The sequence below is a fragment of the Tiliqua scincoides genome, chromosome 4 (genome assembly GCF_035046505.1).
Source record: "Tiliqua scincoides isolate rTilSci1 chromosome 4, rTilSci1.hap2, whole genome shotgun sequence".
NCBI classification, from domain to species: domain Eukaryota; kingdom Metazoa; phylum Chordata; class Lepidosauria; order Squamata; family Scincidae; genus Tiliqua; species Tiliqua scincoides.
In genome coordinates this window covers 22,210,155-22,237,213 of record NC_089824.1, presented here as the reverse complement: position 1 = coordinate 22,237,213, position 27,059 = coordinate 22,210,155, and the positions used below count along the sequence as shown (strand labels likewise).

Sequence of the window (27,059 nt, the reverse complement as noted above, 5' to 3'; positions counted from 1 at the left end):
GGGAGGTTTTGCCAAACTCTGTGGGCAGGCCAGATGACTTTGGCCCGCAGGCTGCATCTGGCCCATAGGCCATAGGTTGCCATCCCCTGGTCTAGATGACGATGATGATTAACCCTGACTCTTGCAAAGTTTTATGTAGTCAAATGCATAAAATTCCTATTTTTGGAACAATCTTTTACTTATTTTATTTTATTGTAAAGTTTTTTGTAATCTGGATATTTTTTCCACAAATGATCAGAAAGAAGCATAACCCCTTTTTTTGGTTTTTGTAACTATGTTTTTTTTTCTTCTTAAATGGGTGACCAATGCAGGGTGTGAGCGTATGTGTATTTAGCTGCTCTTATGTGTGCAATTAAAGGACTGTAGCTGTAAAAGAGTTTAAAAGATTGAATGTGTTCCTGCCATCACACATGTGATCCACCTTTGTAGCCAGAGTTTCATACATGAGAGGGAATGACTGTTGCATTTTGTCCAGACAAAACAAGTACAGATTTGAATTGTTCAGTTGACCTAATCATAGTTCGGCATTTGTGCTTATATTTTATATATATACGTATTCTGTGTAGTCCTTCCAAGAGCCCATCATCATAAGAAAATAGTGGCTTTCACCGTTCAGTTCCCCACTGTAAAACAGTAAGAAAATCTCAGTGACTAAGAAAGCAGGATTTGCTACTACCACTGGGTTGCCCTTTTGAAGTAGAAGCAAGGATTTAAAAGAGAGTGGGTGGCATTTATGGAATCAGTTTGTCATGCAAATATGCTTGCTTAGAATAATAGCCTGGGGCAATATAGGTAGGCAAGAACCCCAGGCATAGTTTAAAATAGTTACCAAGATAAAGTAAATAACATTGTGGACTAAACCCTGCCACTTTCCTAAAATAATTCAATTGCATAGAACTAAATTGCATTATTTAGTTCTAATAAGGGTGAAGTCTGTTTACGATTGAACCAAAATTGAACCCTAAAGAGTTCATGCAAGTCCTAAATGCATCAATTTTTATCTGTCCTCACTGTCTTATCTGCTATTCCCTCTCTCTTCCCATACTTCCTTTGCAAGCATGGGAAGACTTCGAAATGTAGGCCTTGTATGCTCCTACATGTATGTGTAGCTACAATCCAGGACCCAGAGGGAACATTTTCCAATGTATAGGATCTCTAGAAACTGTAGTATATGCATATGATAGTTTCCAGTGGAGGCTTTGTTTGATATGCTTTCTGTGAGCCCTCTCTTATGTCACATTCTAACAGTGAGAGAAAGGAGAAAACACATCCACAGTTGATCCATTTTGGGGGCCTGCATTGGTTCATCGCCTAATTGTTCCACTGAATAATTTGGCTCCATTGAATTGTTTGTGGTGTGGGCTGGATGAGTAGCGCCCATCCATTATTGTACTAGAGGCTTAATACTCCAACCCTACATGTATTTATGTGTAAATCGGAGTGATTTCCATGGAATTAAGGTCAGGAAAGTAAGGAAAACCTCAGCTAGGTACTATTTTGTTCTGTGGGAATAAAGTTCTGGACAATCTGTAAGACATAGTTATGAAAAATGGATTGCAGAATTTCAGAGGAGAAGATTTATTTCTGTGTCCATGTTGTTAGTATCGTACCAAAGCTTTAAAAACCTCTTTCCTAATTAACTGGTGTATGTGTTCCTTTCATTTATATGATATTAGCTCACAAAACGTCTTCCACCTCGAACTATTGGGTATCCATGGACCCTCGTCTACAGTACTGCAAAGCATGGTATGAGCTTGAAGACCCTGTATAGAACCATGGTGGGACTGGATACTCCAGTGTTAATGGTTATCAAAGACAGTGATGGACAGGTATGGAAACTGAGACCATAGTCAACCTCTTCTTCTCACCCCCTAAAGAAATAAAAATGGAAAGACAGTTGAACTTTGGCATCTTAGGTTGTGACTGCATGTTTTATTTTATAAATTTATATCCCATCTTTCTCAAGCAAATGCCCAAGGTGGCCATCACATTGACAGATGTTGATTTATCACATTGACAGTAGCCATATATAAACCTGGTTCTACTGCTGAGAATTCTGAAACTTCCTTGAAACAGAGGAAGCTGGAGGTGATAATAGGAACAAATAAGGGAAGTTGGAAATATTAGCCCCCTGTCTTCACCAGTTAGTTGTCCCTTCTCCTTTCCTTTTCATCCCAAGGGACAAATCAGAAGGTTGGCAGAGAAAAACAATGGAAAGCTGCTAAAGGAGAAAGATAAGCTGAGATGGATAATGTAGGAATGTTGGAGATCTGAATCCCAGTATATTTACCTACGATTCCTGTGAATGTTCTGTTCCTGTCTCTGGGGGAAATCAGAATTTTCAACTGTTGTCTTACTTACGCATGCTTACTTCTGATGTGATATGTAGCAAGACTCTTGAATTGGGTACTAGGTGGTTTTTATAATAAAGTACTCAAATAGCACCCTAAGACTTGCCTGTGAAAGCTCATTCATGCCATAACCTTCTTCAGAAGTATGTCTACAAAACCTGTTTCATTATGTGTGACTAATGAAGTTGATTCTTCTCTACGAAACTTCACGCCACAATAAACAGGTTGGTCATTAGGGCACAATAGAATTTCTTTGTTCTACAAACTATGTGGAGCCCAATTTTGAGAGTCTAGCTGTTTACCAGTGTTCTGCTCATTTTAGTCTTTAATGTGCATCAGTCCTCAGTCTGTTGTAGCATAAATAGCATGGCTTTTCTTCTAGAATTTGTGCATATTCTTTCAGTAGCTAAGACCGAAGATATTTATACAACTTACGTCCAATTGGTGAGTCACTGAACTGTCTGAAAAGGTGTTCAAGAGACCTGACTCTGTCATACTACATTTGGCTCCAATAAAGGTCTGTTGGTTAATAGGTTTGGGGACTGACTACTATAGCTCTGGGAAGCCTAATCACCACTGCTGTAAAAAGACAGCGCTTCACATGCATCCTTTTGGAGCAGCCTGTTATTAGGAGTATTCACTGTAGCCTGTGGCAAATAAAAATTGCCTTGAGGCACATCTCCACTGCTGAGACAGCGGTCTCACTATTTTGTTGTATTTCTCTGACTCAGGAAAAACAGTGCACTGTGTCTGCTGGATCTCTTTTCTCTCTCCCTTTGCTTTCTCAGTTTTTCTTTGCAAGATAAATAAAGCACACTGGCTGAAAGTGGGTTGCAACTTGGATCCATTCTATAGCATCTCAAACATTTTCTCATGCTGTGGGAGATAAAAGTAGCTACTTTTCTCTGGCTGGTATCTTGCTCCATTATCATCTTGTGACAAGTCTCTTCCCCTTCCCCCACTTGCCTCAGTGAACCAAAGTCACAGGCCAGTGTGGGGGTAGTGGTTAGAATGTTGGACTACAAGTGGGGAGACCCAGGTTCAAATCTCCACTCAAATCTGAAACTCCCCAGTGACCTTAAGCCTCTCTGTAATCTATCTCACATGGTTGTAGTGAGGATCAGACAAGGGAAGGAAACCTTGTACACTGTCCTGAGCTTCCTAGGGGAAGAGTTGAATATAAATAAAAAAGGAGGAAAATGCCCAGTTGTCTCCTGCTGCATCAGGGAAGTCGAAAGGTGCAGCATGCATCTCAGGATATAATCTAAAAACCACTGTCCCATGGGGAGAAGTTCAAAGCAATGTGGTATGACTGGAGAGAGAGAGAATGCACAGAAGTGGGGAGGGCAACAGAAGCTGCCAATTTTGAGTTGTGCTCTATTCAGCAGCTATATGTTTCTGTCCTTAAGCCAGAAGACAAGGAAGGAGTTATGTGATGCACTGCAGAAGAATAACAGGAGAGAAGTCATGGGGTGGAGCAGGAAAGGGCATTCAGATGAGCAGAACAAAGCTTGGGCAATATTTTAATTACTTTGACAGGTTGTTTTCTTTGGCTACATTTGTCCCTGTTCTCATCAATGCTAATACAAATGGGCTAGTGGAACTGACAGACATTAACGGTAGAAGTACATCGCTTGCATGATGTACTCAACAAGCCACTACTGATCTAAACTCTTGCGCACATAAGTTCCTTCTCTTTTGACCTATTTCCTGAGTTGGCACCGTTTGCTGGAGGAGCTGCTATTTAAATATTTTGCTGCACTAAATGCAATATCACCTTAGCACAGTTGTATGTTGTTTTCCCTAAAACGTTGCTACCTTGTGCCTTGACACTAAAAACGTAAGTGGAAATTTCCATAAACTGACTTGAAATCTTTTGGACTGCAGTTCCCCTGGGTAGATTTATGTGGTAAAAACTGAATGAGTTCACAGCAAAAGGGGAAGCCTGGAGCAGAATTCCAGCACAGGGGACACAATTTGTTATGGTCACCAGAATAGATCTATTCTTTTTTTTGTCCCCCCAGATCTTTGGTGCACTAGCTTCAGAGCCCTTTAAAGTGAGTGATGGCTTTTATGGCACGGGAGAAACCTTCCTTTTCACATTCTGCCCAGATTTTGAGGTGAGGACTGATGTAAGATGTCATCTCAATTACTTGAGTGCAGTACTTTTAAATTGATGTTGAAGGATTAAATTTCACAAGGAATAATTCTACTTTTTTTGGTCACAGGATTCTGTCATCTTTCTGTCATTTCTTATTTTGATTGCATTCCTTGTTTTTCTGTATTTGTCCTATAAAGAATCACAGCTCTTGTGAGTTTCTCCTTCCTTCCATAAGAACCTTATTAGAACCTGTAAGAACTAAGAAGGAATGTATGATCTCTGCGTGTGTCTCAAGCAAAAGTCACTAACTTGCTTCACTTACTTTTTTGCTATAACCTCACAGAAACTGTGTGTGTGTGTTTTGTTTTCTATTAGGTCTTCAAATGGACTGGAGACAACATGTTCTTTATCAAAGGAGACATGGATGCCCTAGCTTTTGGTGGTGGAGGGTGGGTAGTGAATTTCTTTCTCTTGAAGAATTGATGTAATAGTCTCCATCTAAAGCCGTCTCAGAATTGGTATGCCATTATTGATTAAAGTTCATAACCATAGCACATGAAGGAATTGTTAGAAGTACAGTTCTTAAAGCACTGCTATTATAATCTGAAGTGGTCTTCAAAACATGCTTTCCGGTTTCCCTTCTCCTACTCCAGACACCTTGGGCAAGGATGTTTCTTGACACTGTTCAGTAGTTTTGTAATGTTTCCAAATTAATTTCTCTTACCAGATCTGAAGTTCTGACCTTTGCTTTCTTTTGTTCAGTAATGTTGCCTTTTTTAACATAAAATCCTATTTCAAACAAGAATGATTTCCTGTAGCATCCACAGTTCGAGTGGAAGCATTCACTGTGATCAGACAAAACTAGCAAGGATAGGAACATTGGTATGCTAATAAGAGGGGAAAGGGTAGGGAGTGGAGAAGGTCAAATGCAATTCTGTCTAGGGCGTAGTTGTCAAAAGAATGCCATGTGTCCTTCTCCAGTTTAATCTTCTCCTGAATTTTATTTGTGTTGTGTTCTGCTCTCTTCCATCAACCCAGAGCATTTTACACTTTTTGTTTGTTTTTTTGCTATGTAAACTACTTTGAACTATTTGTTGAAAAGTGCTATATAGTTTTGTTAAGTATAACTAATACTGGTGTTCCCCAAGGGTGCCTCAATATGAAAACGATGGCTTGAGGGGCTAAAAGAAGCCAAGTGAAATAAAAATAGCATTGTAAACATGAGCTATTTTAAACAGAAATGTTGTATTCCTAGACTCTGTCAAGGAGGCAGGCAGAAACTGTCTTGCAGCCTTCCTGTCCAGCAGCAGTACCAACTGCCAGTGTTTAAGAAAAGTGCCCCCCAAATTCATTAACTGCAAATCTGCCTGCCGGTTTACCAGTTCTCTCTTCCTTAGATTCTCCTCCTTAGATTTCCATGGCATACCTCTCCTCTAGATACCAGTTTATGGGACCTATAAAACTACCATTGTCTGTGGTTATTGACCACAGTGTTCATCTATATTGTTATACCAAATGGTGAGGAACACCTTGCCACCGTTCTGCGCTCATGCAAACCAGGAAGTGGTAAGATTCTCTTCACCCCTTGGCAAAGTAATACAGAAGATGATTTTACGAAGTGCTTATGTGTCACTGTATGTATTATGAAGTGCTGTATATGATGATATACCATTATCATGGTAGCCTGCCACCTGCTGATCATTGTCTATTCACCTGTCTCTGGGTCTGAATTTGGATACCCTGCTGTCTTTTGGATTATCTCTTTGGGGCAGGCCTCAAGACTCTTATGCTTAGTTCCAACAGCCCTTACTCCCTCCTTACTGTAAGGCAAAATGAATAATTGAAGGGGAAGAATTTCCTTGTAGAAGTTTGCTTAAAAGACTCCTCATACCTTGGCAAGTTCAGTCTTCTGATAGCTGTGGGTTCTCTCATCTGGATGTTTCTTTTGTAACACAGTAAAGGAAGCAGAGTGGGAAAAGGGTGAAAAGAGTCAGAGTAGGGATCATATGCCCCCATCTCTTCCTGGAGAAGACCCAGAGCAGTGCATTTTGTCTAGAAGGAGCCTTCCTGTGTTTCTAGATTGCTCTTCCTTTAAGACCCCCTAAGAGTCTTGCAAAACCAGATTTTTGTCACTTTGATTCCTTCCTCTTGATTGAGAACTAGTGTAGTTTAACAGCTAGGAGAATGAGCTATAGATTGGGAACTTCGTGGTCCAAATTTCAGCTTTACCATGTTTTCGTGAATGCAAGAGGTGCACGGCAATTTCCTTATGTGGGAAACTAATTTTTTTTTTTTTGCTTATTGCAGGGGCGAATTTGCGCTTTGGCTTGATGGAGATCTCTACCATGGAAGAAGTCATTCTTGTAAAACATTTGGGAATCGCACTCTTTCTAAGAGAGAAGACTTCATTATACAAGACATTGAAATTTGGGGCTTTGAATAAATATAAACTGCTACTACAAAAGGTTGTCCCAAACCTGACATGGATCAGTACAGCTCAAAAAGCCCTCGAAAGCAATATAATGCAGCTTTTTTGTTTGCAATGCCTTTCAAAATTCTCTGCATGGCCATCAAGGTACCTTTACATAAAACAGTGTTCAGGTAGGAGGTGTCTGTTTTAGTGTCTCCATCAGTCCATTTATATTTTTGAAAGGTGACAACCTCCCAAATCAAAACTGGAAATTTTTCTTTAGTAGGGTTGCAGATCTCAATTGTCATGTGGTTCACACCCTGCTTGTTTCTACCCCTAGTCACAACACCAACAACGTCTAATGTACTTAAACCTTAATGGAGCATGCCCCAATAGGCCTAAATAAGAGAGAAACGGGGTTGAAATTTCTTGGCAAATGCTCAGTCTCGAAACCATCAAATGGTGCCACTTTTTAGACAAATCTGTTCATCCATGTTCAGCAGTGCCACTTCCTTTATTCATGTAGAGAGTTCAAGTATGTTGCATTTCATGGTCAAAACTTAGCTGCTCTGTTGATTGTATTGAAGTATTTTGCACATGCTGTTAATGATCTGCAGGCTTGGGACAAATGTTGGGCAAGGATAGGGCTACATGATGAAAATGTATAAAGTAGCAATGGAATGTGATGGTGCCACTGGCCAACTGGACAAGCATATGCAGTGGACAGCTTGTAGCTATAGCAGAGCATTGTATGTACTAAGACTATGAAACAGATTCATTTTTCCCCAAACAGCATAAAGTGTCAGATACATATACTGTTTTATAGTTCTTCTGTTGTAGCCTTGTAGCACAACATCTCTGAGAATTACTCCTGTCCAAAAGAGAGGAAAAATATAGGTGTGGTGTTCTTTTTTTCTTTTTTTGAGTGGCTCTATGTTGTAAACTGCAGTTAGAACCAGCTCTGATGCAATGGGGTAATGTACTCTAGGTAGACATTGTAACTCAGTAGACTTGTAATATGCAAACTTTTTGTTCTGTGACCTCAAGACAAAAAGACAGGCTATAATACAGTAAATCAGTAGCTCTTGTCCACTTTTGTAGGAAAACTGAGAAGCCATTGTGGCAATAATCACTCTAAAGTTTGTTTCAAAGCTTATATTCTATGTTTATGCAAAAACCAAAAAAATTTAAAAAATGCTGTTAAGTGTGACAGTGAATAATTTTGTGCTGAAATCTCAGCTATTCCAGATGAACATTGTATATATTATCTTGTAAATTCATGTTTAAAAGTAGTTGTGTTATTTTAGAGAGAGAAGTGTTGATTGACGGGTTGCTTCTAGCACTTTAAATTCTAGAAATGGAATAAAGAGCCAAATGGTTTGGCTTAAAATAATTAGCTATAGTTATATAGTATGCCGCTAATACCCAGTTCTTTCAGAAGTTTGAACACTTATCGGAAGGATGTTTACTGCTGTGGCAATGGGAAAGGGGCAGATGTTCTATCTCTATAATATGTTCATGCTCAATGTGTCTCAAAATACAGGGCATTGTTTTCTGTCTCAATGTATAGCTCTTTATTGTATAGCTGTTAGAACTTAGTACAGTATATGTAGATTCAATGTTTACAAATGAAAGGAACTGTAAATAAATTAAAATTGCTTTTTCTCCCCTTTGGTCTTCCACAGCAGTATTGTCTTTGTGGGTTTAAGACTAACTATAAACAATCCTGTAATGGATTTTAAGTACTATAAGGTCATAGTGATATATAGCAAATAAATCTAAATACATGTAACATTAAACTTGAGTTGGGCTTTATTTAGACACAGGTATTTCCTGAAGGGCATATTTTATCACCACATTCAAGCTGTTGGTGTTGCTTAATCTACAAGACAGACACTCTTAAAATTTCATACTTTTTGGTCATTCCTTTATCAGCTAGTATAGTTAGTTGGTCATGTCCTGGATTCTGGTTCAATCCTACTTAACCAAAGGCTCATTTAGGTAGTCTGAAGCAAGCCTTGCAATTTTATTTTTTGCCACATTTCTTAAAACAAAGTAATCAATGACTTTTCCCCTCACCTTGTGAACAACATTTGATTTCTTCATAATCTTTTTTCCTATTAATTTATTTTCATATTTTGAATATTACAGATATTGGACTCCATTTGTAATCTGTGTGCAAGGTACAGTGTATGACTCACATGTCTGTTCCTTAAATAACAAGAACTGGTTTGTATCATTCACTCTTTCTCTTGGACAGCTTATTAGGAAAACTGGCCTTATATTTGTACAATTTTCTGTTGTAAATTCAGAGCAGATGCAGCTCCACAATTCCACAGTGTATAATACTTCAGATGATAAATTGGATGTGTTTAATTCTTGTCACTGAGCTGCTCTTCTGTTAGAAATGGGCTTGGAACCTGGAGATGGTGTCATTTTTAAGAACTGAACAGCACTGTAAAATAAGATGCTAACTTGCATTGGAATGCCTTGATATAGAAATCACTCTCTTTGGATCAGGCAGGTTATGTCCTTTTTATAAACACATTGCGTCTAAGCACAGCTAATGTGACCAGGACACTTTTTGACTTTTTTCAGTGTAATATAAACAAGTGGATATATCAGATTTTTTTTGACCAATTGAGATGGTTAGTAATATCCAAGACCTTGTTTTTCAGCCACTGTGCTGCAGCACATATGTGTGCTGTGAATGGTCTACAGATGTGCCGTGAGAGTTTGGGGAGGGTCATTTATTAGTAGGGCCCCCTGTGAGCCCTCTGCCAACAGTTCCCTACCTTGCCAATTGTTAAAAAACTGATGGTGTGCCTTAACAATTTTAGTGCCTTGTCAGTGGGCCGGGAAATGAAAAAGGTTTAAAATCGCTGATTTAAGAGGTCATATGAGCAAGTAAGGAATTGTTTTATCACTAGAATCCATGCTGTGACACAAAGGTGATTGACCTGGAAAGGCGTAAGTAGCTCTAGTTCCGCATAACTCTGCATGACATTTAACAGCTCTTGTATGCACTCTTATCAGTGTTTAAATAAATAGGAACTTTTGCTGCCTCTTGAAGCAAATCTGAGACCGGTAATGGAAATAGAAAGGCTATGGGAGGAGTTTAGAAGGGCATGATGGCTGGATAGACCTTCCAGTATACCACTGAATTCAAGTCACTGGAAGGAACAGTAGGAAAGAGCAGTTATCTTCATGCCCTGCTTCTGGGCTTCTCAGGCATTTGTGGGAAGGAGGATGCTGGGATTTGTGGACATTTGATCTAATCTAGCAGGGGTGTTCCTTTATGTTATCATTTAAGTGATGCCATTGACTAGATGGTGCTGCTATAGAATAGATGCCATAGGACAGTTTTATTCAAACTGTGAGGCACAGCTCTTTCGGGCGGCGCCAGGAACTGAAAGGGGAGGCGCAGGATGTCCTCTTGCAGTGATACCGCCACACCCCTGGGCAGAATACGAGCCTGTCTTCTGCCCGTTGTCTGTGCTTTTTTAAAGCAGAAGAAAAGGGAGTTGCTCAGCTGCGAAAGTGGCTGCTGCCACCCCACCCTCTTCCAAGCATGCTCGGCTTGCAGTCCTTAACCCTCGCTGATCCTTGTCAGGTTGGTTCCTAGTTCCCAGCCTGGGATCGCTTCTCATCAAAGTGAAATAGCTCTATTCAACCCCCTTCCTCTTCTACTCCCCCCTTCCGACCTCCAAACCTTCCTGCTTTCCTCCCCCTCCCCAAATAAAACGCTTCCTATTTTACCAGTCATCAGGACTCTTAAAGTTGCTTCCATGCAGTTGGCAAAGGGGGAGGGGAGAAACAAGCATACACTTTACTTGGCCAGGAGCAGAAAAGGGGTACTGTTCTCCAGTAATTCCAGGGTGGCTCAGTCTCTGGCATCCAGGGAAGCTCCTACCTCCTGGGCAGGCAGGGTCAGATGATCCAGGTTTTGCTGGGAGGAAGGGGCTTCCCAAGTTCAACAGGCTAATGAGCAGCTTGCCTCATGAGCAGCTAACAGGTTCTTGGATAGTCTCTAGGATTTTTTTTCTTTTTTCTTGCTTCAACTGCACCGTGGCTACATGTGACCAGTGGGACACTGCTCTCGGTGGAGAGGATAGACATGGTGAGCTGAAGACACATTTACTCACAGGAGTGGGCAGAGGAAGAGAGTGGGCTGCTGTTTACACCTATTGCAGCAAGGAAGCCATGAAGGATGCTGCTCTAGCTCCAAAGTGGGAGCCATCAGGAAAGTCCATCACCCCCTCCCAGTGATGGAGACAGCTGGAGGCTGGAGAACAGCGCCTCTTGCTCATGGCGTGTGCATCATGCCAGCCCCATGATGGGAAAGACAGAGATGTCATCTCAGTGCCATTGAAGCGTCCCATCCCGTCATTAGTGGTGGAGACAGCTGCAACAGCCCTTGGAGCAGCAAGGCAGCAGCAGGATCTGCATGGGACAAGCACATGGTGATAGTTGCCACTCTGCTGGTGCAAACTATCTCCAGAAGCAGCGCTAGAAAATCTGCCCGGCTCTCAGCCCTACCCTGCCAGAGAGGAGACATTCAACCAGAGCTGTGGTGAGTGTGCCCCCTTAGTTTCTTGGAACTCAGGTGAACAGTGAGTGGAATGACAAACCCAAACCCCTCCCCCCACCAGGGAATGTTTGCTAGAGACTCAAACTACACACCTGGGCCTAGCCAGCGTATGACACAGTATGTCCTGAAGGGCATATGATGCCAGTGACCTGGACAACCAGAGTGTTTCCCCCATCCTGCTAATCCGAACATCACTCACCCTAGCAGCTTGCAGGTTCTCCTTCCACAGGAGATCACAAACTCCCAAAAGATTAACTTGGAAGGGTTAGTGGCTTGGATTTGACCAGCTTATTGCCATGCAGGTCACTGCCTCCATAACCCTGGCACTGCCCAGCTTGCCCCGGTATTATGGCTACAGCCATTGCCACCTCAACCCCACTATACTATAACTTATTATTAAACTTTGCATAGGCTTATAGTTTCAAAGCCCTAAAATGTCAAGAAGGGTGGTATAAGCAACAACCATTTCATGTTCCACCTTTTCACTGTTTTGATACTAATGCAAAAGAGCAGAACTCAAATATTACTTTCAAATCTTGATAGCAGATTGACTGGCCATCGTTATTTCATTATAAATTCCACTATTATACATTGAAGTGATGCAAGGTCACTTTGGTGGCCCAAAGGGTGGGGTCTTTGAATTCAATTTCATTCTGAATATGTGCTCATTTTACTCCACTTTATGTGAGTTGGCGACCCTGTGCTGCTGGCTGCAAAGTGCATGAACTTAGTAATAATATATAGATGTTAAGAAATGGAAATTTCTGATTATCTAAGAGAATTCTGGTAAACTGTCACAGTCAAAGTTCTGATTTTTGTGCCAACTGATAGTAAAAGGAAGCAATATGCTTTGATTTATCCCATAAAGAACAGTTGATGGAGGAAGAGCCAACAGTGGATGAACAGACTCCAGGGGTTCCTGAGAGACAGTCTGTCTCCCCCCCCCCCCCAAAAAAAAACAAAAAAAAAAACTGCAGGCCTGAAGAGGATCTGAAGATCTTTATCAGGAGAGATAAGATCTTTCCATGGTGCAGGTACCAGAGATTTTGAAAGCCCGACCCCCGGGGGGGGGAGCTTTCTTCTTGGAAACTTAATCGTCAGGGTCAGTATTGGGAGAGGTGCAGTGTCTGCAATCAAGCTGCTGGCTCCGTGCTAAGATACCATATGGAAGAAAAAGCATGAAGCGTGAAGTTTAAGTTGGAAATTTAAGATAAGTATGTGTTAATATTGTCCCCGGCTTTGATTGACTGATTTGGCTAAAAGCTCTGGATACACTGAAGGCGTTAATGAGAAACTTTTTAAGGATGTTGAAAGTGCTCTTTATCTTTGTAGTGGATTAAATTATATAAATATAATTTGGTGTGTGGACTAAAATCCAGAATTACTTGTGGACATAATATTTACTAGACTTGAAAGAGTTTTGTCTCCTTGAGACTGTTTCTTTCGTTTTGTTTTTCTCCATTAATCACACTGTTATCTGTAAGAAAAATTTGAAAAATGCTTGACTGAAAAAACATGGTGGAACTAAGGCGAATAATACACTGTGTAATACACTGTGGACATCTTGTGGATTAGAGAAAAATTGCAAGATGGAGCCTGTTCCAGATATTTGGACTCAAATGATCCTCAAAAATTTGGAAAAATTGCTCACACTGAGAAGATAGCAGTTGAGTTGGTCCTTGCAGATTCAAGCCAGTTTAAAGACTCTCTCTCAACAGATAGATGTGTGCAAGGAGCAACTGGAAGATGTGAAGAAAACAGAAGATAAACAAGGAGAAAGCAGAAAGGATGATGGTGAGGGATGAAATCATCATCAGAAGAGTGGATACAGAAACTAGAAGAGTGGAAAATCAACAGGATCTAGAGGGGACACTGATGGAGATTGAAATAGAGAAGATGGACAGAGTAACATGGGTGCACAAAATACAAAATTTGTTGGAACAAGAAGAAAAAAACATATCCCAGTTAACTGGAAGAATGAACATACCTTATACAAGAAAGTGTGGGTTTATTGGATTCTGTTATGGAGATAAATTATTAAAGATATTACAGGAGAAAAAATGGAAAGAAAAACCTGAGGGTTAACCTGAGGGTTCAAGAAAATTGGAGCATTTTATTTAGTTAATAACTGGTTTAAATTTACTTAAAAAATAAATATATACAAAATTGATATATACGAATTAGAATGAATTAGAAAAAATTGCTGGAAATGTTATCGTGTGGATAAATTGTTTTATAGGTGTTATTATGTTAAAGAAAAAAATGTAATCAAATTGGAGAATTAGATTGGAGAATGGTAAAGAACATATAAGATTGTTGGTTTTATTATAATTTGGAAATTAAATTATTATTTGATATTAATGAGTAATTGAACTAGTTGAAATGATAAAAAGTGAATATTTAGAAAAGATTATAGGGAATTAGGAAAATCTATTATATTTGATATAAGAAATATATAAATGAGTAGAAGAGTTAGAAGTAGATGGAAGAATTGTTTTATGTGTTATATTTTGGTAATTAAATTATTTTGTTTGAATATTAATGAGTAATTGAAGTAAGGTTATGTTTGATAGAAAGTGAGAATTTAAAAAATATAGTACAGGGCATTAGGGAAAATTTAGTATATATTATATAAATAAATGGATAAACTAATAAGAGGCAAAAGTAGATGAGTAGTAGATTAGGAGATATAGTATGATTAATGAGTAATGGTATATGGTATTTAGCACTCCAAAATGTATGTTACATGTTTGTATGTCTGTATGTGTTAATTAAAAATAAATAAATAAATAAATAAAAAGAACAGTTGATAATGTTAATCCAATAAAGTAATTAACACATGATCATCCCGGCCTTGCCATAACATTTCACCTTCAAAGTCTAGCATCCCGTGCTTTCTGGCTCTCATGAGAATTCCAACGACTTTATCCGAAATGCGGACATATCTGTCAAAGAGCTCGCCAAAAGTAACTTGGTTCTTGCAACTGTGATTGAGCTGAGACATTGTTCTGATGATAAAGCACATGTCTTTCATCTCCCTGTAGATGTGGTCTTCTGCTCTCTTGGCCCTCTCTGCAGTTTTTGAGCCTTCTTTCGGACGACCGTAGCCATCATCTCCTTTGTGCAGCCGTGTGGCCATGGCCAGCTCGTAGTCAAACTCTTCACTGAAAGGATTCAGCTTTTGTGTTATGACATGCTGGTCTGCCCAGTCTTGCCATTTCCCCTTCAGATTGTGAACGGGACTATATTTTGTAGGGGCCTTGAGGCTTCTGTTTGCGCTGCAAGAAAACAAGAAAACAGACCTTTGAATGGTTTTTAATTTCAGTGAAGCAAAAAGAACTTGTATCAAGCAAAAAGGGTGATTGCATCTCCCTGATCCTAATGCCCATTTCCCTGTTAAAGGTTCAAGCAGGTCAATTCCCTCTACATTATTTTGGGGTGGCCCTGTTTTGCTTGCAGTTCAATTGGTACTCAACTACCAGAGCATGCCATCGGTATATGATGCTCTCATGTTGCTCACTTTTCATTTTGGAGCAAAGGCCACTAGGTGGCATGTTACCACTAATTCTATGGACATCTTTAAAATAGCTTCATTAGAGCATGCTTACAACAGTCAGCCTGACATGCTGACCATCAGCTACCACTGTGCATAGTTTGAAAAGTCAAACCCCTAATCTTCTGTTGCAATGTTTACAGTGGGAATAAATGTGAAGTGTTATGCCTACCATTCAAGTTGCACTCTCTATAAATATGTGAAGTAATATTTCTCTTTTAAGGGATGTCTGGTATTCTCCCCTCTGTATGTAAAGCAGTGGTTTTCACACATTTTGCACCAGGACCCACTTTTTAGAATGAGAATCTGTCAGGACCTAGTGGAAGTGATGTCATGACCAGAAGTGACATCATCCAGCAGGAAAATTTTTAACAATCCTTGGCTGCAATCCTACCCACACTTACCCAGGAGTCACATTTACTACCATTGTTAAAAGAATATACATAGTAGCTTGTTAAAAGTACTGGTCTGTAACATTTCCCCAAATGCAGTCACATACCATGGTAACATCAAGTCTAATGTATTAAAAATAAAATATTGAAATGAATGGGGACCCACCTGAAATGGGTGGGTTTGAAACGGTTTGAGAAACACTGCTAAAGCTTCCAAAAGAAACACTCCAGCGCACCAAAGCACCCTAAGTTTTCCAAACAGCTTTGCTATGGAGTTATGCAGAGAGTTATGCAGTGGAGTTATGCAGAGAGCATCTGCACACACAACTGCTATCTTTATTAGTGCCTGGTTTACATTTTTCTGCTTTTCCCTCCTTGTTAGACACCTATAAAGTCCCATATAGGCTAAGAAGAGACTGCATAGCTGGAGCTTTGGAGCCTATTTTCATTTTATTCCTCATTTCTCTCTCCCCACTTAGTTATTTAATCCTTGTTTCAAATGAAATACTATTATCACCTTCCCATTTTAATCTCTTTAGTGGCCTTGATTAGCTGCACTTTGTTTTGCTTTTGGCTCTGATGTGTCTCCCCCATAGGAATAGTCTTGACATAATCCCTCCTGCCTCTGTGTGTTGCTAGCATTTATGTGAAGGGACCGGTAAGAGCCTTGAGTACTGTAGCGGGGAGAGGACGGTAGCTCAGTGGTAGAGTACATGCTATGGGGTGCAAAAGAGTCCAGGTTTGATTCCTAGCTGCATCTCCTAGGTGGTCTCGGGAAAAGGCCCCTACTTGAAACCCTAGAGAAAATGTATTTTCAATGTGATATATTTCCATAGCTATGTGAATAACGTATATTCAATGTGACATTGCAATTTCACAGATCCCAAATGGGCTGGGGAGTATCTATCTTCTTGGAAGTAGAATTGTGGATAGCAATTGTAGCTCTAGACAAACACAGTTTTTTCTCTACAGCACGCTGCTTACTGCTGTTCCTTTCTACTTGGGTATTGTTTTCAAGTAGGAAAACATGCAACCTAAAACTATTAGTAAAGTTGAAAAAGTTTATACAAGTTGAGTACCCAGAGCTCATATGGATGGCAAAAATTGCTGACCTTTGTAATGTAAGACAGAGTCATTAGGTAGACAATCCATCAATCAGTCTCTCTCCAGGTACTTAGAAAGGCTTTACTTCCAGTCAGCGACTCCTCCCTTCACCCAGAGCACAGCGCTGGGAAAGAATGCACAGCGAATTATCTTTCTTTCCTGTGCTCAGGAGGAAGGGAGGGATCACTTAGCTTGGAGTGAAGCCATTCTAAGTGCCTGGAAAGAGAATGATTGATGGAATGTTAGCCTGATGCCCTCTCTCGCATTAACAAGGCTATTGTTAAACAACTTCTTTCCTTTAATTGAAAGGGCCCTTCTGATTGCATTGAGATGAAAAATGGGTGAAAAATCTGTGGATAATAAGGTTATACCTGTAGTTTGCATTTTGACCTACAGAACAAGTGCTACTAGGTTTCACTGGTGACAAAGCTGACGCTGGTGGGGGTTACATACATGCTTCTATGTACACAAAAGTTCCCTGCACAGAGAACAGTTCCAGGTTAGCTTTTTGACATACTAGTTTTCTGTGAGTGTGTGTGTGTGTGTGTGTGTGTATGAGAGAAAGAGAGAGAGTGAGTGAAATCATGAGTCCTCATCTGTGCTCTAGAGGTACAGCCCAGACAAAATTTATATCCTAAGGAAACTACGTTTTATGTGTTATTTCATTTTATCTGGTGAAACAACTACCGATACCTTCAGGTTGCATAAAGGACCACAGATAGTGAAAGAAAAGGGGATTTTATTCCTTTCTCAGCCCTTCCCCCTATCTTTTATCTTTGTGGGCAAAAAGCATAAGAAGTTGGGAGGAACGGTAATTTTAGGAGCTGAACAGCTGGAAGTACAGAAGGAAACAGCCTTGCCTACAGCCTCTGAACATGCCAAAAGATCCCTTGGGAACAACAATCACAGAAGCATAATATAGTTCTTTACCTTCAGAACTATGCCAGAGGAGGCTGTAGAATTACTGGCACGTGATGTGCTCAACAAAACTTGGAGGCGTAATTGAAAACTCGACGCCATCTCTCAAAGTGTTTTTATTCGTTATTGTTGTTCAGAGTCCCAGATAGAACTCTGCTGAAAATCCATTTTAGGGTGCATGCTGTTTTATCCAATCTGAATAATTGAGGTGGGATTAGAAACAAATCAATATATTTGAAAAATATGAAATAACAGGAATGCTCTAACAAATTTTAAAAAGCTTAAATGGTCTAATAAATGAGGAAAACAATTATGGGCCATTTTTTCTGAAGCAGCGAGGAAAGAGTAATGTGGCATAAAGCCTCTAGTTTAGCAGCTGTTTAGATTGCAGAGAACCTGCTAATCCTTTCCCCTTCTGGGCAGCTGCATTTAGGTTAGTTACTCAAGAAAATACCTGAGAAGTTCATGTGACTCCAGCTAAAGGTTACTTACATCAGCTCTGCAGTTGCATTTTATTTTTAGAGAGCAATTCATTAATCTGGAAGGAGCTCCATGTGATACTGAATCAGCTTTTTCCTAGAACTTGTACACATGGCAAATGTTATGTTTTCAGGGATATTTGTGAGTTGACAATAAAGCCATCTTGGTATTCTAGGAATACAAAATACTGATCGAATCATAGCCATTCATCTAATTGCATGCTTAGGACAGGGTATTCCAAATGAGAGGTGCCTCTTTCACAAACAAAACCAGATTAAAGTAGCCCTAACATAGATTGGGATCATGGCACGGAGGGAAGCCAACTTTTCCCTTGCACCATTTTTTTCTGCCAAAAATTTCCCCTGGAGAAACTACTTGCCCCCCATGGTACCTTTTAAAAAAAAAAAAAATTCAGCAAGAAACTGATGCACAGGGGAAACAGTCACTCTCCCCCCTCAGCACATGTCCTGGTCTCAGTCAAGATCTCTCCCATCAATCACCATTTTGGGTAAGAGGACAAGGCTGTCCAGTTGCTAGCATGTAACTGAGCAAGCATCTAATTTGTCCTTGAGAACCGTTAGGCTGTCAGTATTATCCATGGGACGCAACAGTTTCCCTGTTAAAATTAGTTAAGGCATCCTGCATGACTGGGGAGCTGCAGTATCAGGCTGACAAACTCCTTTTCCATTAGGAATTTACAGAGAAATGTTAAGAGCAGTGCATGAATTTTTTTGTTTGTCTGTTTTGCTAAAAATATAAAGCTATATGACTCTAGCTCTATAAATATAAAGCTATATGACTCTATGACTCCATGATACAATCACTCCAACAGTGGTTCTACTCTATCTCCAACAGTGATCAGTTATCTGGTTGCAGAAAAGCCCCAGGCAGAGAGAGTGAGCAGATCCTGGTTTTTCCCCAGCACACACACTTCGGGGTTACCATGCCTTCTGGCCCTTGAAATTCTATTTTCAGCTCTTGTGACTGTTAGTTATTTATAGAGTTCCCCTTCAAGAATGTGTTTACTTAGTTCTCTTCCAAGTCAACTATGTCAGTGGCCACCACCACCACATCCTGTGGCATTGCATTCTATATGTTAATTAGGCATTGCATAGAAATGAACATTTCCTTTTGTTTGTCCTAAATCAATCAGTTGCATTATGGCTTGAGAGAGGGTGTGAATAATTTATATTAGTTCTCTGACTGTGTACATAGCATTGAAAACCCCTTTAGGAAACTGCTATTTCCCCCCCCCTTTAAGTTCGACATTTCTATGTCCGTCTTCCCATCTGAAACACTTACAAACTAGGCCAAATTATTCTGATAATAAAATCTCAAACTTTTTCTCATCTTTACAAAACAAAAACCCTTAATGGAGTAGGAAAGTTAGCCCAATGTCTATGGTGGGCTGGTGCACATATGCAATTAGGCACTGTGCGGAACAGTGTAAAATGGGTCCATTAAACCATTTCTACCCAATGATGCATATACATGACCTACATGTCTTTAGTAGTATGGGTGTAGACATTTTGCTGTGACTTCAGCCACTAATGGCCTCTATAAGTTAAAACATTTAAAGAACCACTGTGGTGGCCCAATCTGATCTGTTGCCCAAAATGACGCTGCCCCCAGCATGCACCTCAGCACCAATTCACTGACCCTCCCAGCACATACCTCACTGCCCTTTTTCTTCTCAGCCACTACTTTTTATCAAGTAGCAGCAGGTCAGCAGGGAGAATCCTGGGAATTGAACCTCTTTACTCCCTCCATTTAGCCACTCAGGGACATTGCTAGGGAGGTGTGAGGGGGTGGGGGGTGGGCTGCACTGGGTGATGTGCCCAGAGAAGTGGCATTTTTTAAATCTTGGTATTTTTGAATAGTACTGTCATGTTATATATTAATTAATGTGTAATTTCATGCAGAACGCAATGAAACAAACCATATTGAAATATCTCTGTTCTACAAAAAGTTGTAAGCAACTTTTATAACCAGAAGGGCTGCGCAATGGTACATCACCACTCAGGGCATTGCCTCACCCACTGCATGGGAGGAGGTCCATCATGGGGTGATGTGCTGGCCTCCTGCACCGGGTGACGCAAACCCTAGTGCCGCCACTGCTCAGTTGCCACAAGAATCAGCTGGGGAGGCATCAAGGCAGTAGCTCGAGCACCTTCTCTGAGGGCTCTCCTGAGATTGCCCAGTACAATTTTTGGTGGCAGTGGAGCTGGAAGATGTGGAAGTAAAGCACCCCCCCCTTCTCTTGCCTGCTCCCAGGGCAGCACACAAGAAGAGGACATGGCAGTTAGGTAGAGGAGGCATGTCCAGGATATGCACCACCCCACTCCATCTTGCTGCCTTTCACAGCCCACCACCAAATGAGTACAATGGTTGGACTGCCCATAAACATAAGTATCACTCTGTAAGTGAATGACTGAATATAAGAAGGGCCCAGATGGACCAAACAAAAGGTTCATCTAGCCAAGCATCCAATTTCCCAATGAGATGCCTTTGGGAAGCCCAGAAGTCGGGTATGTGGGTCAAAAGTTTCCTCCTGCTGTGGCTTCTCAACAACTGGCATTCAGATGCCTGCTGTGTACGGTGAGCAGATTGGATAGTTTGCATCTCACTATTTCCGTTTTGCATTCCTTGCATTTTGAGCTGCTCAAAATGTGTCGTCAGCTGCTGGGGATGACAGCGGAAGGAGCATCTTCGCTATTAGTCCACCGTTCTAAATCCCCCCTCCCCGCCAGCCTTCTGACTGTTGGTGACTGTTAGCTGCTTGGCCTTGCCCAGTGATCAGGGCTTCCTTCCTAGACAGGTGCCTCAACATAAAACAAACTCCTAAAGGAGTCCTGCCATCAACAAGCAGCAAAGGAGGCGCTAGACCACAAACCTTAGAGCAGTGGCTCCCAAACTTTTTTGACTGGTGGCTCCCTTGACCTACTAGGTCACTGACCACAGACCCCTATTAGGGCTACAACCTTATACATTATACAGGGCAGCGGGTTTTTCACAAGGATTCCTCAGCTCCCCTGGCACAGTTTGGGAACCGCTGCTGTGAGAGTGTCCATAGAACTGTTCAAAGATTTGGATCTTCGAGGCTCTCAGAGACAGATCGGAAGGACAGCAGAAGATCTGGCTGAGTTAGCCCCCCCTCTGCCCACACCCTTTGGAGCTGATTCTGTGCTCGTATGCATCAGCATGCGCATTTTGAGAAACATAGAGCCAAAGTGCAGTCAGTCACCAACTGAGCAAACTGAAGCAGCAGCCAAGATGCACCATGTCAGGAAAGCTGGCAGGAAAAGGTCTAAATATAGTTAAAATGCCTCCGGTCACAGCCAGGCGCAATAATTAATATAAAACATATGGGCACAGTTAGCGCATGTACCCAAGCCATATATATCTGGAACAATTTGGAGGCATGGAAGAGGGATGGGACATTTATTTTAAAATAAGTCTTTTCTTTTAATTAATTGATTCTGTTCAAATTACAGGGAGAGATTTCTCATTAACCTCTGTAAATTGCGGTTCACTCCTAACCTTTTTTAATCAGAAGTAAGTCTCACTTACATTGGATTTATTTACAGGTAAATACTTTTACGTCTGCAACTTGAGATCTTTAAAATTCCTAATGCTTTCCCACTTGGTGTTATCCCACCAGTTTTAATTTCAGGGTTGTGGGGTTCCGGTTCAAGCCTGGAGTGAGCAAGCGAGAGCGAACGTGCTGCTTGACAACCTAGCTGTTTATGTAGTCTAAAGTGGGTGTGAAAAGCCACCATCCTGCTGTGATGGATTTTGCACCCTATATGAACAGGTGTGAATGATTACCCAGAATGCAAAACCATTGAACAAGCCAGGTTTGTAACAGGATAGGGAAAAAATAAGCCCAGGTCGATCTCTCAGTCAAGTGCCCTGCGTGAAAAAAAAGAGGTCTCAAAATGAATTATCGTTGCATGCTTGTTGGGAGAACCAGTACCCCGACCCACTTCTCCCAGGTTCCTTGCTTCGTCCCCCTCTGCCATACTATGTCAGAGCTGGAAGGAGGTCAGGAGAGAGGGAGGAAGGGATGGAAGTAGCAGCAACAGTGGAAGAAAATCAGGCAAAAGGTGGTGAAAGTGGTGGCAGCTCTTAAAGGGAGAAGGAAGTGGGATAAGGCAGTGAGTGCTGCCACTACCATAACTATAACCTCTCCTCCTGGGTTGGCAACCTTCAGTCTCTAAAGACTATGGTATAAGCCTACAGCACCCAGTATTCCCAGGTGGTCTCCCATCCAAGTACTAACCAGGCCTGACCCTGCTTAGCTTCCAAGATCAGATGATGTCAGGCATGTGCAGGGTAACCTCCACTTCTAAACAGAAAGGGGTACCTACCCCACAGGAGGAAGTAGTAGAAGTGCACCTGCATGCATCCCCCCCACACACACACAAGGACAGCTGTAGCGCAGGGAAAGGATGGCAGCTAAGGTGATAGCGTCAGGCACCATTTTGCCTTGTGTCATGCCTTCTGCATATGGGTTACTCAGAGGCAACTGTGGGAAGCAGGATGCTAGATTAGCTGAGCTTTTGGCCAGGAAGGCTCTTGTGTTTAGTCAGCCTTGCCTTCCTCATTCTCTTTTTGGTTCAGATCTTCCCAGGTTGGTGGTGCTGGTTTTTCTCTGTGTGTGTCTGTGTTCACACTGTCTATTCTCCTCTCCTTCTCTTCGGAAGAACTTCAAAGTACTGGCTGCGTGGAAGTGACCAGCACAGAAGAAAACAGGATTACTTCTATCAAGGTCAAGCCTTTTCAAAAATCACTCCTCCATATTGTGAATGTTAACGGCAGCTTAAGTGGAAGGGCGTTTATATAAATGAAGTGCCTGCAATAAGTTGAAAACTAAGTCGGAAAACTACACAACTGCACCTATCTTCAGTAATCTACCCACCTATCAGTCTCCAGTACATAGTGGCTGCACAATGCAGTGTGCACAATGCACATTATGGTCATTTTGGTTTTTTTATTTTTATGTTTTCAAAAAATAAATCTGAAATTGTTCTCTGTTCCAGTATTTCATTGTATGGATCTGTGGCGTAGCTAAAGGAGGCATTTGCCTCCATTTTGCTCCCCCCCCCTGCCTGGACTGACTCCAGGGAAGGTGGAGGGGCTACTTGCATGCTGTAGTGAGGCTCCCTGCAAAACGTAGTGCTTTGCACCCCCCTCTAACTATGCCACTGGTATGGATAATATATATTTCAGAAATACCAGCTGCATGACGAGGGTAGGGCCCAGTTCTGTGCAACTATCTTTGACAGTGTAAGTTAATAAGAATTCTGATGCCCTCCCTGCATCACAAATAGTGCACATTAGATGTGGCTATGCTAATAGTTGTTGTTGTTGTTATTAACAGTATTTATATACCGCTTTTCAATTAAAAGTTCACAAAGCGGTTTACAGAGAAAAATCAAATAACTAATATTATGGCCAACATTTTGGCTAAAGTATGAAATTCTGCCCCCCCCCCCCCCAATCCAGATTTCAGAGTGTTTTTGGAGGATGCATAGCCACAGATGCATGAACTGGAATATTATGCCCAGTTTGTGGCAGTGTAGTTTAAGAGGGGTGTTGACAAACTGGGTGGGTCCAGGGGAAGGTGACCAGGCAGGAACAGATCCAGTGTTTGGAAGGTGGCATGAGCACTACCTTAATTCCAGAGCCCAAGTCAACCAGGTAGGTAGACCTGGGCTCCAGGCTGAACTTTGGTCTCCATGGCCAAGGTTTACTGGGTAGGTAGACCTGGGCTCCTGCCTGGACTTGGAGCCCAAATCTACCTGCCAGGTAGACCTAAGCTCCCATTTCAACTGCCCTCTGGAGGTACCTCTTCCAGGCAGGTATACCTGGGCTCTTGGCCATGCTTGGGCTGCACCCCATCCTGGTGGGCGCCCTTCCCTGCTGGCACAACAGTTGGGGGGGCACACATCCATGGCCCCCCATTGATCTGCTCCTGTGACCAGGATGGTGAGTTGCCTGAAGACCATGTCCATGACGACAGGCTGAAGGAGTTGGATGTGTTTGGAGAAGAGCTGATTAAGAGGTGACATGATAACTACCTACAAATATCTGAGGGGCTGTCATGTGGAAAAGATAGCAGATTTGTTCTTGGTTGCTCTGAGCAGGGTAGGACCAGGACAAATGAATTTAAAGTGCAAAAAAGGAGATTTTGATTAAACATTAGGAAGAACATCTTGATGGTAAGAACTTTTCAGCAGTGGAACAGTCTGCCTTGGAAGGTGATGGACTCAGTAGCATAGCAATAGAGGGTGCAGTCAGCTCCGGTGCCAGCCATAAGGGGGCGCTAACATGGGCAAGCCCCTCTCCCTTCTTGCTGGCTGCTAGAATTTATTCTATTCAAAACACAGTAAAATATACAGCACTGCCCAAGTCACTTGTCTGTTGGTCCTTCCTTCATTGAAGGGATTCATTGAATGAATTCAGGAAAGGAAGGATCAACAGGCAAGCAACGCAGGTACCCCCCTCTCCCAGTAAGATATACAGTTACATTAGCAGCCTGTTTCTGCCTCTTCAACCTGGAGGGAAGGTGCCATATAGAGGAGGGGGGTGTGTGATACCAGCCCTAGGTATCAAATGCACTAGCTGTGACACTGGGTGAACTCTCCATCCTTGGAAGTATTTAAGCAGAGGCTGGGTAGCCTTTTCTCAGGGATGTTGTCGTTGTGGACTTTCCTCACTGGCAGGGGTGTACTGTGATGATCCTGGAGGTCTCTTGTGATTCTACATGGTAATGACCAGTAGCTATGAAGCCTTTAAAAAATGATTACATCTATTTATGGATCAATCGATAGCTATTAGATAGAATAGCTACTCAGAACTACTACCTGTTCAGAAGCATAATACCAGATTCTGAGGCAAACCATGGGAGAGGACTCTTACCTTGACCTATTTGTGTGCTTCTGGGAGCATCTTGCTACCTAACACCGTAAAGTTTGGGAGATTATAAAATGAGTGCCCAAGATATCCAGACTGGCCAAACCCAAGTTCCATTCCAAGTAAAATAACACATTAGAATGTATCAACGACAGTCTAAAATTTCCCTCTGAGACTTACTTCTAAAACAGTTGTTAACCTTGTAAAATGGCTGCTCTCTCAAAATATGCGGTCCTCGCCCCAGAGAGGGCACACACTCAACCTATGTTATTAAAAATTGGCCTCCTACTTACTGTTCATGATCTAACAACATATGGTGTCCATCACAGAAACCCCACTGGAAGAAAGGTAGTTGCAGTTCTTTAGATTTTTGCCCATTTCTGCCTTTTCCTTAATAAGTGAACGCCGTATCTTTTCATTCTTGGGTTGATTTCACATTACACGCTTGCTACACAAAGGCCGCTTGAAACTGCGAGAACATTTCCCGCCCCCCCCCGCCGGCGAGAAAGGTTCCCGTGTCTCCTTAAGCTGGGCTGTCTTGGGCCCACATGTGCCTCACGCAGGTGGCACACAACCTTTGCCACTTTTTGCTGTGGCATCATGTGACGTCTGAGCCACGTACCCACAACATGGAGCATCTGTTCCACGAGCCATGTTCGAGTGACCTTTGCGTGGAAGCATGTTGTACAAAGCAGCCTTTAGGAGCCTACTCAGAACCATTCTTGGAAAAATGACAATTACTCACATGCATGATGAAGGGCGTTTGATCCTTGTGATGCTCACGGTTTCTTGGCTACTGTCTTCTAGATGATCACGCCTGTCTTCGGCGTCGCCTCCATAGCCACTATCCTCTGTATCTAAGCTGTCGCTGCGATAATTGTGTAGTTCCGGTTCCTGGGTTTTGTCTTCCTGTTCCATCTGTTTCCATCCTTTAGTCAGTTCTGATACCAGATTAGAGCACTTTCTCCTCCTTGTAGGGGACACTTTGCCACTTAGGAGCTTATCAATCCCTTTGGGGTCCTCAGTACTGTTGCCTGTGTCTGCACATCCGTTGTCCTTTTCGTATTTGTCACTGAGGAGACTGATGCCACTGCTTCTTTCATAGATCTTACTTACTACTGTTTTGGTCACTTCTTTGCTTCTAATGTGAAGCTTCTGGAGGGCTTCACTGGACTCATTTGGACTTCCTTCCACGTTCTCTTTTGGTAGCTGCTGTTCTGATGGAAATGTTGATTCATCCTTGTCTTGATCTTTCTTTGTAGGAGTAGTAGATCGTTTGGGAAGCAGCCTTTCTTTTGAGGGAATGCTTGGTGGTTTCTCCTCATTAGGCACCCATCCACTGGGCTCCTGGGCTTGCTTGGTATTGTGGTCATTGGCCCACTGCTGCCAGCCTCGTGCTAAACTGATGACAAGACTGGCCTTTCTGATCTTTTTGATGGCCCTTTTGGCAGGGGTGGTGTTCTGGTGTTCTTCGGCAGGCATGGTCTTTGAGGTGGCTTCCCTCACCTACTCTGTTAAACCACCTAGGGAGGACTATCCTGCAGCAAATAACTACCAGACGGGAATGGTGAGGATTTAAATAGATGGAGGGAGGGGGAACATTTATGATGCTGGAAAGTATGTGAAGCATTTCTCACATAGAAAGAGTATCCTTATTCTGACAGTGTGTTCTTTTTTTAAAATGTCCAGTCTTCCATTTCAACACAGCAGATGGACACTGGATATGGTAAATACGGGTGACGCAGGCGGCCCCTTCCTCGGCCACAGTTGTGATGGAAATTAACAGAGCCTGCGCATGCCCTTGCTAAGGGTGCCTTAGTCACACATTCGTTTTGCCAGTAAAGTATGCCTTACATTGCTTAAGGAGCATGACTTCCTTAATGGGAGAGTTTGCAATCCTAACCACACTTTCCTGAGAGTAAGTCCCATTGAACAAAATAGGACTTGCTTCTGAATAGACCTGGTTAGGATTGTGCCCTGCCTCTTAGGATTGTGCCCTTTTTTTTTTTTTTAAATCTTGAACTAACCAGCTCTGAAGTTGTGGCTCCAACATTATCATGCCAGCATAGGGTTGGTCAACTGAGCAGCCAAGAAAAATATAGTCGCTCAATTGGCCAATTATTGTCAAATAATGGAAAAGTATTTTTAAGGCATAATCATTATTAGAACAACAAAAAAAAGAACTTTAATCTTCAACGTTTAAAATTTAGGCTACTTAAAACCACAATTGTTGTTGTGAAA

At 41.8% G+C, this 27,059-nt stretch overlaps 2 protein-coding genes across 6 annotated transcripts in view; one reads left to right on the top strand and one right to left on the bottom strand.

Annotated features, from left to right (window-relative positions):
• OXR1 (oxidation resistance 1) overlaps nucleotides 1-6,996 on the top strand; it is a 275,460-nt gene extending 268,464 nt beyond the window's left edge. For all 5 annotated transcript variants that reach the window (XM_066622804.1, XM_066622803.1, XM_066622808.1 and 2 more), the window contains 4 exons: nucleotides 1,677-1,829; nucleotides 4,376-4,471; nucleotides 4,828-4,901; nucleotides 6,760-6,996. In XM_066622804.1, coding sequence (XP_066478901.1) covers nucleotides 1,677-1,829; nucleotides 4,376-4,471; nucleotides 4,828-4,901; nucleotides 6,760-6,895 — 459 coding nt within the window. In that variant the 3' untranslated portion in view covers nucleotides 6,896-6,996. The remainder of the gene's footprint in view (nucleotides 1-1,676; nucleotides 1,830-4,375; nucleotides 4,472-4,827; nucleotides 4,902-6,759) is intronic.
• Nucleotides 6,997-14,268: 7,272 nt separating this feature from the next.
• Nucleotides 14,269-26,300, bottom strand: ABRA (actin binding Rho activating protein). The gene is made up of 2 exons (XM_066626492.1): nucleotides 25,564-26,300; nucleotides 14,269-14,731 (listed from the first exon to the last, which is right to left on the bottom strand). The coding sequence occupies exons 1-2, from the start codon at nucleotides 26,298-26,300 to the stop codon at nucleotides 14,269-14,271; spliced, it is 1,200 nt and encodes a 399-aa protein (XP_066482589.1).
• Nucleotides 26,301-27,059: the final 759 nt, after the last annotated feature.

Excerpts from the sequence above, each read along its gene's own strand:
- ABRA (XM_066626492.1), bottom strand. The coding sequence starts at position 26,300 with ATGCCTGCCGAAGAACACCAGAACACCACCCCTGCCAAAAGGGCCATC. Across the intron at positions 14,732-25,563 it reads AAACGCCCTTCATCATGCAT|CGCAAACAGAAGCCTCAAGG; the intron begins GTGAGTAATTGT and ends GTTTTCTTGCAG.